The sequence below is a fragment of the Mauremys mutica genome, chromosome 12 (genome assembly GCF_020497125.1).
Source record: "Mauremys mutica isolate MM-2020 ecotype Southern chromosome 12, ASM2049712v1, whole genome shotgun sequence".
Classification (NCBI taxonomy): domain Eukaryota; kingdom Metazoa; phylum Chordata; order Testudines; family Geoemydidae; genus Mauremys; species Mauremys mutica.
The window spans coordinates 64,952,419-64,964,184 of record NC_059083.1 but is presented as its reverse complement, the minus strand read 5'-3'; the positions used below and the strand labels follow the sequence as shown (position 1 = coordinate 64,964,184).

General features: G+C 48.5%; 1 protein-coding gene across 1 annotated transcript; it reads right to left on the bottom strand.

Moving 5' to 3' along the window:
- Positions 1–1,376: 1,376 nt before the first annotated feature.
- LOC123346339 (T-cell antigen CD7-like) lies at positions 1,377–11,386 on the bottom strand. Its single transcript, XM_044983670.1, has 4 exons — positions 11,273–11,386; positions 7,759–8,097; positions 4,311–4,420; positions 1,377–2,977 (listed from the first exon to the last, which is right to left on the bottom strand). The coding sequence occupies exons 1-4, from the start codon at positions 11,343–11,345 to the stop codon at positions 2,861–2,863; spliced, it is 639 nt and encodes a 212-aa protein (XP_044839605.1). The 5' UTR covers positions 11,346–11,386; the 3' UTR covers positions 1,377–2,860.
- Positions 11,387–11,766: the final 380 nt, after the last annotated feature.

Genomic DNA, 11,766 nt, shown 5'->3' with positions numbered 1-11,766 from the left:
TTATAATGCACAGTAGAAATATACCCCCAAGATAAAGAATATCTTGTCCCCTTTGCAAACTACATACAAAGCAAAACTTGAATGTTAAAGAACACTTTCCTTCACTAACTCCCTTCCTAAACACTCTGAAATCAATAACAAGTATCAGGCCCTCTTCCCCTGTTTTATACTGTGCTGGGGCTGGTGGTAATTAATTAATTCCCCACAGCTGGGCCATCTCTGGATCTCTCTTTGCATGTAAGGCAGACAGCTGTGATCTGCCCTTTAGCCAGAGAGAAAAAGGATTAAATCCTTCCCGGCTAACAAATGGACAGGTCTATATAAGCCATTACAGGGCTAATGTAGCTTTTTATTCACCACACTGAGTTTTTAAACTCATGTTGCCAAGAGAAAGGTAAATATTTCAGAGTTAATTTGGCCCAGGGTCATCCACTCCCTGGTCAGATATCTAGCTGCTGATTATGGCCCAGGCTAGAGGGTATTTTGAAAGTCATTGTACAGTGCAGCATCACTGAGGGGGGTTTACTGAGCTGTGTTGTGTAATAACCTACATTAAACAAAGAACCTGAAAGAGGGGCAGAAGCTTCTGTCTCCTCACAAACACATGATGTCATGGGCCTGAAAACCTCATCATTTCCTGAATTTAATGCAAGAATCCCAGCCATCTGGCTATTACCCTAAAGCAAGAAGAGTCATATACACTGTAGGTCCAACTTCATTCCTGTGGGGTAGTCAGTGACTATGGGGGGTTAGACAAGCTCTTTACACTTGTATTTTGCCATTTCACAAATGGGTTTTGAAGGCTGTTCTGAGGAACTGTCTCTGCTTTAATACTTAGATTACACAAAACCCACTTACCCAGCTGCATGTGCTTTGTTGCAAATGCTGGAATCCATCTATTTATTTATCCATCTATGTTTTTATATAGATGCCTATCACCATGGTGTCTGAGGCCTATCTCAGAGGCTCGGGTATTATGATACGGAGTATAGCAATACCCCACCTTTAGGTATCAAGAAAATCACAGAACAACTCTGCAATCCACACAGCCTGGGTTAGGCGTCTAAGCAGGGGCGGCTCTAGCGATTTTGCCGCCCCAAGCATGGCGGCACGCCGCGGGGGGCACTCTGCCGGTCGCCGGTCCCGCGGCTCCAGTGGACCTCCCGCAGACATGCCTGCAGAGGGTCCGCTGGTCCCGCGGCTCCGGTGGACCTCCCACAGGTGACCCTGCGGATGCTCCACCGAACCGAAACCGCGGGACCAGCGGACCCTCTGCAGGCACGCCTACGGGAGGTCCACCGGAGCTGCCTGCCGCCCTCCCGGTGACCGGCAGAGCGCCCCCTGCGGCATGCCGCCCCAAGCATGCGCTTGGCGTGCTGGGGTCTGGAGCCGCCCCTGCGTCTAAGCTCCCTCTACAATACATAGGGAGAGAAAGGCACCTTAGAATGAGCTCCCCAAAAGCTAGTATGCTAGGTAGGGAGCCAGGCTGCTATCTCTGCTAGTGATCCATGAATGGGAACCAGCCGCCTGGAGTCAGGCAGCTTAGGTCCCTACGTTGTTTCTTGGGAGAATGAGTTGGGCACCTGTCTCAGCACGTGCAAAATAGTCATGGGCAGTACCTACCTCATAACGTCAGAGTACTTAGCTGTGGCATGGGAGAAGCCAGGTTCAATTCCCCCACACTCTGCCTGAGGAGAGAAAGGATTTGAACAGTGGTCACCCAGCATGTAGAAAAGTGCGCTAACCACTAAGCCATAGGAGAAGTCTGCTGTAGGACTCTCTCCTGTTGAAGCTCTTACATGGTGGGTAACTAGTTAGAATCACTGGAGCAGGGGAACTGAGTGCTCTAAATATCCATCTACAGAGCCATTTTCTCTCCCAAGGGCTATTTGTTCAAAGTAGAACAGGTTTCACAGGAGAGATGGCGGGAGCCCTGCATCAGCATATCCCATAACTCAGTAGTCCAAGCACTCATGTGAGAGATCTCTGTTCAAATCCTTTCTCCACTTTGAGCAAAGAGTGGGACTGAACCAAGATGGCCCACATACCAGTAAAGTGAGCTAACCACTGGGCTGAACATTATAAAGCAGGCAGCAGCAGCAGCAGCACCACCACTTTCCTCCAGCCAGCGTTTCAGTGAGACCCAATCCAGCAGGTAAGGTGTGAGCATGCCTATTGGATCAGGCCCCGCAGGCAAGATAGGTGGGGGAGCACCTATCTTCCCTTGGTTCTTGGATTGCTCTGGGGCTTAGGTGGCCAGACACCAAGAGGGAGGCAGGTGCACTCTTGCCCAGAGGAACTTAAGTGCCAAGGGAACTTTTGCTGCAAAATTAGGGGCTGAGCTCATTTAGGCACCTACAGGGTTAGGTGGAAGCTGAGTGGAGGTTTTGTGGATTTCAGTGGCACCTAAAAGGGGACTTAGAGGTGCCTGTGTGGGTTGAGGTACCTAAGTCCCTTTGTGGATCTGGGCCTGAGTGTCTCCCCATGCTCCCAACACAACTTCTCTCACATGCTTCATTGGAGGGGGGTGAACATCACTAATGGGCAGAGCAAGAGCAGGTGTTGCATCAAGTCGACTATACACCGCAGCATCTAATGCCGTCTTCCCCAACACACACTCACACGTTCAGGGATTCATTCATTTCTCTACATTTTCTGTAAGTAACCTCCCTGCCCCCCACCCCTGCAAAGTGGTCATCACAACTGAGTGCAATAAGCAGAAATATTGCACAGGACACGAGGCACGTATTTTTTTCTTTTCACTAAAGGGAATGATTGTCAGACGTCAGCCTTTCTAGCTCAAGGAGCACATGGAGAAGGAGCTGCTGATGTCCACACTGCCTCAGCTGGCAAGAGCTTGCTAACAATTGTTATAAGCGTTGCCTGTGGCCATGGTGTTGAGCCTAAGGGTGTAGGACATGTCTTCGTACACCGTATTTGATTGCTTTTTCTTTCCTTCTTGGCAGTGTTTCTTGATCTGCAAAAAACAAAACAAAAAATACCAAACACTCAGGCAGCCATTCAGGTCTAGGGCTGGAGCAGAACCCCTGCCAAGGAACTGTTCTCATCTCAGTGTGCAGGGAGTTACAAGTAGGGGTGGCTCCAGGCACCAGCACGCCAAGCATGTGCCTGGGGTGGCAAGCTGCAGGGGGCGCCCTGCCGGTTGCTGTGAGGGGGGCAGGCAGGCTGCCTTCGGTGGCTTGCCTGCAGGAGGTCCACCGGTCCTGCGGTTTCGGCGGCAATTCGGTGGCGGGTATGCCGAAGCCGCAGAACCAGAGGACCTCCAGCAGGCCTGCCATGCTTGGGGCAGCAAAATACCTAGAGCTGCCCCTGGTTACAAGCAGAGATAACAAAGCAGTCCTTCTCATAGCCCAAAGAGCAACAAGCAGAAAGGGCTGGGTTAATCCCCAAAATTCGTACAGGCTCTTCTACCAGCAGCTATAGGGCTGAAAGTATCAATGACTCCAACTGCTTTGGCCAATTGTCTTGTAATTATTGCAAGAGGAGACACGGCTTCCATAGGAGAGGCTCGCTGGCGTCATTGTACTGCAGTGCCTGGTAAACTCGTTAGGAGGCGGCCCAGAGCAAGGCTTTCATCTAATCCTGTTCTACAGTTTGAAATGACTCTCCTAAATAAACATGCGGGGCAGGGGAGGCGAGTGCGTGTGTCAGTCACAGCCCATTTCCAAAGAGGCTTTTCTGCACAAGCCATCTCAGGGAGCTTTATTGTCAGGATATGGCAGGGACACATGCCTGTGCTACCCTCTGATGCTGGGCTTCGTCATGACCCGGATCTCCCCCAGAACACCGCAAGAAGGGGACATCCCTCTCATCCATCCCAACAGGAGCTTGTTGAGATTCCGTTCTTCAGAGAGAAGGATTCTTCAACTGCAGAATGGTGGGACTTCAATGCAGTTACCACATCAAGGTCCATAGGCAAAGCGGGGGTGGGGGGGGCATGGCTCATGGTTTCCTCCTCCTCTCTAAGAAATTATCACATTATAATAGAGCCTGAAAATGAGCCTGGGGCTGTACAGACATGATAGAAGTGGCAGCCCCTCCTTCAGCGATTTACAGTCTACATGTAGTCCTGACACCAGGAGATGTCAGCACACAGTGGGGATGGAAGGACAAAAGGACAATAGAAAGCTGCACATGGTCAGACACGTTTATCATTTTCATGTCTTATGGCTCCACAATGTTTTGTGTGCACAGCACTTTAACAGGCACGGTTGTGCTTGGGGATGACTCCTAGCTGCAGGGTCAGAAGTGCAGAAAACTTTGCGGCTGTGGCCGAATGACATACTTACATCTATGTGAGACAGAATGAGGTATCCCAGCACAGAAACCGAGATCAAAACCATGAAGGAAAGGACATAGGGCACCCAGGAAGCCATGTGGCACTCTGCCTGCTCCATTCCTGTGGGTGATTTATCAGAGGAGAAGCAGAATTATGATTTCATGTGAGGAACATGTTATGTCACTCTGCAGGGGAGAGAGTAGTGCTTTGTACTGTCTGGTACTGCAAAAATGTTTGTGGGAATTATCATCCTTTGTGGAACAGAGCAGGTGGTTCCATGTGTTTAAGCGGAAGCTGAAAGGGCAGAACAGAAGCAGTATATCAATAGAGGAACCAGCGAGGGACTGTGGGAATAAGTTGATCTAGGGGAGATGTCTATGTCATGCAGGTCTTTGAAAAGAGGTAACCAGAACTCAGTTGGGCAATCTTGGCATCGGGAGCAGCATACTGGGTGAATGTTACCAGTGGGAATGATGTTACCCATCTTGCTTTTTAAGAAAATGTGATGGCACCAGGATATAGTATAAAGGAATGTAAGGGTGACTCTGCCACCGGGAAGAACTGTTACATCACTTTCCCTGAAAACTACAGTTGACGGTCATGGTTCAAACTCCTCTGTTCCTTATAAGTCCCAAGGGAGGATGTGGGACTTGAGACCCCAATATTTACCCATAGTATGAGTATCTGCTGCTGTATTTGTCTTGTTCTAGTGGTGGCAAGAAATTAACTGTGGGGAGAGATAGTTTGATGGTTTGAGCATTGGCCTGCTAATCCCAGGGTTGTGAGTATAACCCCTGAGGGGGCCACTTAGGGATTAGGAGCCAAATCAGTACTTGGTCCTGCTAGTAAAGGCAGGGGGCTGGACTTGATGACATTTCAGGGTCCCTTCCAGTTCTATGAGATTGGTATATCTCCATTTTTTTTAATTTTAGCATTATTACTGACAAACAGGCGATATTTTAGCTTTGTGCAAGAGGCAAAGTTGCAGCACTGGAATCTAAGAGTCCTTGATACAACTCCCAAAAGGGACAGATTCCTCACAAACGCTTTAGGCTTAATATTTTATGTAGGCACGCCTATCCGAGACTCCTCTGAATCCTTTCAGAGCTCCCCTGATTAGACAGAGCTCTGTGTACTGAATATGTGTTGTCTTTGAAGGACTGCAAGGTCCATGACGCAGTGGTGCACAACCTCTGGGACCAGACTGCTGCAGAGGGCTGGGTCTAGGCCGAGGAGACACTGTAACAGAGCTCTGTTGTTCTTGTCAGGGTTGAAGACACACAAACAGGGTTAAGACTAAACTGCAGCTGACAACTTGTCAGCGCTGACTGAGCCCTCGCTCATGGGCTCCGTCTCCACCACTAGGCATTGGGAGCAGAAGCGGGAAACTCAGTGAGGCAGCAGGTCTGAATTTGGCTTACGGACAATTGAGGAAAGAGCAAGTTACCCCTGGGCCATTGCTCTCTAATGTAACAACCAGTACTGCCGGCTAATACTGTGCAACCTAAGCTGGTCACAATACAAAATTGCCTCACTCCTTGGTTCACCTGGACTGCCTTTGCGGTCCTTACAAAGTGCTGGCCTGAACTCCTGCTCACTCATCTGCAGGGCCGGCTCCAGACCCCAGCACGCCAAGCGCGTGCTTGGGGCGGCATGCCATGGGGGGGCGCTCTGCTGGTCCCCGGGAGGGCGGCAGGCGGCTCTGGCGGACCTCCCGCAGGCGTGCCTGGGGAGGGTCCGCTGGTCCCGCGACTTTGGTGGAGCATCCGCAGGCGTGCCTGCGGGAGGTCCACCGGAGCCGCGGGACCAGCGGACCCTCCGCAGACACCTCTGCGGAAGATCCACCGGAGCCGCAGGACTGGCGACCGGCAGAGCGCCCCCCGCGGCGTGCCGCCCTGCTTGGGGCGGCGAAATCGCTAGAGCCGCCCCTGCTCACCTGCACCTGCGCAAGAGAGGGCCCAGGACTATATAAGCTTAAGGCAGAGTGTGCGCTCAGGGATGGGGTGGATCTGGGTATAATGCCACGAGTGTTGGTTAGGTTTATGTTGCAATTTGCTGTTGAAAATTGCAGCCATTAGCTGATGTGGCATAGATATAACAACTTAACCTATCACAGTCTGTTGCATGTTCTATTCTGTGTTGTTAGGATAAGTTCTAAGTAGAATTGTGTTAGGGTTTTTGGGGGTGTTTATTGCCATTATTTACATTTTTGTTCCTGGAGGTGACCTAGCTACGCCCACAGGTGTATATCAGGGGTTCTCAAATGGGATCAGGACCCCTCAGAGGGGTAGCGAGGTTACCACATGGGGGGTTGTGAGCTGTCAGCCTCCACCCCAAACCCTGCTTTGCCTCCAGCATTTATAATGGTGTTAAATATATTAAAAAGTGTTTTTAATTTATAAGGGGGGGGTCACACTCAGAGGCTTGCTATGTGAAAGGGGTCACCAGTATAAAAGTTTGAGAGCCACTGGTGAATACAGTGGCTGTCCAGGTGGAGGCACTGCAAACTATAAATATTCATAGGCGTGAGAGGACTACTATGGATGGGTGACTAGAAGATTCCCACCTAATTCTCCACCTCAGCTGGGACCCCCAGGATTTCCATTATCCTTAATGACCATAGGCACCCAGACCACAGGTGAGAGTTGCCTACTCCCAAGTAACCTGGGAAAGAAATGGGGGGTTACATTTAAAATTTTATGGCTGAACAGCAAATTTGGGAGGGAATAACTGTGGTGTCTGGAGTAGGGGCGGCTCTAGCGATTTCGCCGCCCCAAGCACGGCGGCATGCCATGGGGGGCGCTCTGCCGGTCGCCAGTCCCGCGGCTCCGGTGGACCTCCCGCAGACATGTCTGCTGAGGATCCGCTGGTCCCGCGGCTCCGGTGGACCTCCCGCAGGCATGCCTGCGGATGCTCCACCGAAGCCGCGGGACCAGCAGACCCTCTGCAGGCACGCCTGCGGGAGGTCCGCCAGAGCCGCCTGCCGCCCTCCCGGCAACTGGCAGAGCGCCCCCCATGGCATGCCGCCCCAAGCACGCGCTTGGCGTGCTGGGGTCTGGAGCCGGCCCAGGTCTGGAGCTATAAAACTATGATGCCTTTGTTTCCTGTGTATTGCCTGTTTACATATCAAAGAAATCTGTTCAATGCAGAAAGAGCAACCATTTCACTTTCAGACTTGCTGCAGCCTGTTACAGATGAGACACACACTGAACTCTCAGCTGGAGACTTTACTTTTGTTCTTTCTTATTGTCTTCAGATCAAAAAATTAAGGTTTGTATATAGGAAAAAGTGCATAACTGTAAGAAGATCCCTTCCCTCCATAAACCCATCCTTGGCTCTGCTAATATACTGAAACACATAACCATTCAGTTAATGTTCTACCCTTCCTCAGCCCTTTCAAGTGAAAATAAATACCCATTTGCCCTATACTTAAAAAAAAATAGAAAACCATACAATACCTTTCACCACCAATATGGTGCCTTGGCTCGACACACAATTGGGCTCGTAATTTTCTAGAATGCTCCCTCTACAGACATATAGAGCAGTGTCATTTTTCTGCAACTGGTGCAGCGTTATCCTCACTTCTGTCTGGAGACAGGAGATAGTGATGCGGTCTTTGTAGCGAACGTTGACGGTTAGGCTATTACAATTATTTGTGATGTATAGCACTTCCATGGCATTTAAAACTTCTCTTTTCAAATACATCCCTACTAGCATCCCCTTGGTACGATTGGAACAGGTTATATTGACCGACTCTCCTTCATTAACCAGGAGAACAGCTGGCTTCTGTGTAATATCTGTGTGCAGAGAGGAGGAAAGGAAAACATGTTATTACCATGTGGCTCACTGGGAACTGTTCGAGGCTAGACGGAAGATGGCCTCGCCATAGCAAACTCTTCCAATTACAAAACACACCTCTGCTCCAGAGCCAGGTGTCTTTGCCACACTCTTTCTAACAGAGTGTGCTGGCCCTTCAAGGGCAGGCACCATCTACCACTGTTCACAGTTCCAGAGCCATATCAAGGGAATTCTGGGACTTGTAGTTCAGGCACTGTTAGATTTGCAGGCCTGAGGGCAAGGCTTGATGGGAGATGAAGCAGGCTATAAAAGGCCAAACCACTTTCTCAGTTTAAAAAGAGATCTGGCGGGGACAGAGAGGGTTTGCGAGTCTGCCCCCTGGGAGACCTGAAAGGGAACAGCAGTGATTTTTAGGCCTCTCCAAGCAAGAACCTGAGGAGGGGCAATAGCTGTCTGGAACCCGTACAGCCTAGAGGTGGGACTTATGAACCCTGACACGAGAAGAAGAAGGTTATCTGCACACCCTATTGACTGGGCTGTGGGGCTTCCCAGGGAGGAAGCTATAGTCTAGGAAAGGTGAAGGACTATCTACAAGCCCAGAGGAGAGCCGTGGTATCCTGAGGAGGTGTGGGTGGATGGGGTCTCCTGTTGGGATATATTTTGTATAGTGATAAACCAAGGCTTGGGAGGGGAAGCTTTGAGATAGAACTTGAGTCATTTTGTGAGCAATTACAACAGATCCCTCTCCCCAGAAAGGAAACTGAGGCAGGGCTGCACATGGAGGACAGACGGGTAAGGTGCACCCTTACTCCCTATCTAAAAGTGAGAGGTGAACAAATAAGTCTCTAGTAATAGCCATTTTCCTTCCGCTGACCATCTTGGAAGGTTATCTCCATTGCCTTTGCCAGGTTTCTGAAGCCAAACTCTGGGGTGAACCTGGTCATTCGGAATCAGAATCCAAATGTGTGAATGCATATCCAGACATTGGAGCATGCCTTGCCCTACAAATATGCTCACTTTCCTCACAAGACTTCCCCCCTCTCCATCAGCAGGTCCAGGCTTCCATCCTTATCTTGGTTGTCTTCCAGGGGGAGACCCAGTGGCCTTCTGTCTCCCATCCAGTATCTTTGGGGGTTGCTCACTGGTCTGCTTCCCTTCCTGTTTTGTTGGGAGCTGCCACTGGGCAGGTGAGGGGCCACGGATGTGACTTTACATAAGTCCAGAGGACCCACTATTCCATGCAATGACTGAAGTAGCAGCTGCAATGGAGTCGCTGCGATAGCTGCCCAGGGCCTTGGTCCTGTGTTGGGGTATAGATTTCACCCCCAGGTACTCCAGCTAAATGCTTGGGTTTTATGTGCTGCCAGTGACTTTCACGCCATAATAAAAAAACGTACAAAAGTAATCCACAGGAACTGTGTACTGCAAGCTTCAGATCAGTAATGTAGATTATAACCAAACACTTGGGAACACAGAGTGTGTGCTCCACTACATTTGAACAGTACTAAGTACCCTGATGGCATTCAGTAAAAAATGAAAAATTCAGTATTTCCCTAGTTTGTTTATGAGAAGGTCATACGAGACTGTATCAAAAGCCTTACTAAAGTCAAGATATACCACATCAACCACTTCCCCTCGCGCCTCATCCATAAGGCTTGTTACCCTGTCAAAGAAAGCTATCATGCTGGTTTGACACAATTTGTTCTTGACAAATCCATTCTGACTGTTATTTATCACCTTATTATCTTCTAGGTGTTTGCAAATTGATTGCTTACTTATTTGCTCCATTATCTTTCCGGGTACAGAAGTTATGCTGACTGGTCTGTAATTCCCCAGGTTGTCCTTATTGCCCTCTTTATAGATGAGCGCTATATTTGCCCTTTTCTAATTTTCTGGGATCTCTTCCATGACTTTTCAAAGATAATCGCTAATGGCTCAGATATCTCCTCAGTCAGCTCCTTGCGTATTCTAGGATGCATTTCATCATTAAGCAAAGTGGCCCAAATTCGAATCAGAACAACACCAGTGGAAATCTATATTCTGCAAATGTGGATGACACTCCTCAACCCATACCAATGGTTTCATTATTTCCATAATACAAATATATTTCAAAGGGCGAAAGTTGAGGAGGAACTACAAAGATACAAGCAAAATAAGTGGCACTGACAAAATGCGTGTGCTACAAAATTCTTTTACTATAGCCACTTGATTGGACTGATTTGCAGAATTCATTCTTTGGCTCCAATGTATGCGAGTGACCGAGTTATCCCAAACTCTCAGTGAGAAATACTTTATCTCGCAGCACCCCCACACTATCACATATTCCCTCTTTATGCACATACAGAGGTACTGCAGGGGAAGAAAAGCAACTGAATTTAAAGTAATAAATCATCTGTACAAAAATTATTTGTAGTTGTATGAGTCCTACTGTAACAAATGATCTGAAGAGTTAAAAAGGTTCCAAGAAATCTTTGTTAAACATTGTTGGGGTTTTATCCTTGCGGTTGCTGGCTGAAATATATCACCTGAAGTGTATTTTCTTTTGACTAAAAAATACTATGACACACAGAACAATCCTACTGTAATTGAAATGGGCTAGGATATACCAAATTCAGTCTCAGAAAATTTCAGAAAACTTCTGAAACTTTTGTTTCCTTTTAAACCAACCCACCTCTCCCGAGTCAGCGGTTGATAACTTCTATTAACACCCAGAGAATACATTTGCAGGAAATAACAATGTTATAAAGTCCTTCTCCAAATAAGTTTGGTAAAGAACGTCATGACCTTGCTTTCCATAACATAAAGGCCTTGCAAAAATGTATGTGCAAATACCACGATTGCAGGCATGTGTGCAAACAAATAACAAGGTAGGCTAGGGTTTCTCAGCACCTATATATACACTGCGTGGTGGAGACCTGGTGGAATTTCATGGATAATAAGTTTTCTGTAAGAGTGATGAAAATGGTGTAGCTCTATCTACACTTGTAGCCAAATCATCTTCAATACCAGTTGAAAGAAATCCTAGGGGACCCATTGTTACTCCCCAGCCATTGTGAACAGCTGGTCATTTGCCCAGATTAGAAGGCCCCTAAGCCAAATTTGGGTTTAACAGACTGAGCCATTGGAGCTACGATATTCCAAAACAAAGTTACAGCTTGAATCTTCACTACATACCTTTCTGGGCTGGGGTAACCTGGAAAAGCAGGAAGAGCAGAAACGCAGCTGGAAGAGCAGGTGTCCAGGGCATTTTCACAAACTTTGGAGCTAGATTTCTGTGCTGCTGTGTAAAATGCCACCCAACGTCAAGTGAAGAAAGGCAGAGTTTGATGAGTTGTTTCTCCTGTGACGCTGAGCCGGTGACAGCTGACTGTTAACCACATCATTAACAAACAGAGTAGCACAAACACCACTGCCTGAGATAGTTTTGAAAAAGTGCTGAGGGGGGGGAAGAAACCCCAAGCATCGGTGTTTGTAAGGCTCAGTTTGGCCATGCACTGAGCTCTCTTTACTCCCACTGAAGTTAGCTAGAGCACAGGTCCCCCTGCACCTCACAGGAGTGCTCAGAGCTTTGCAGGTTTGTGCCATTGGAGGGCCACGTTCCACCTTGCTGGAATAGGTGAGGCTCCACTGACTTCAGTGGGTCTTGCACCCACTTACGCCAGGGCTGA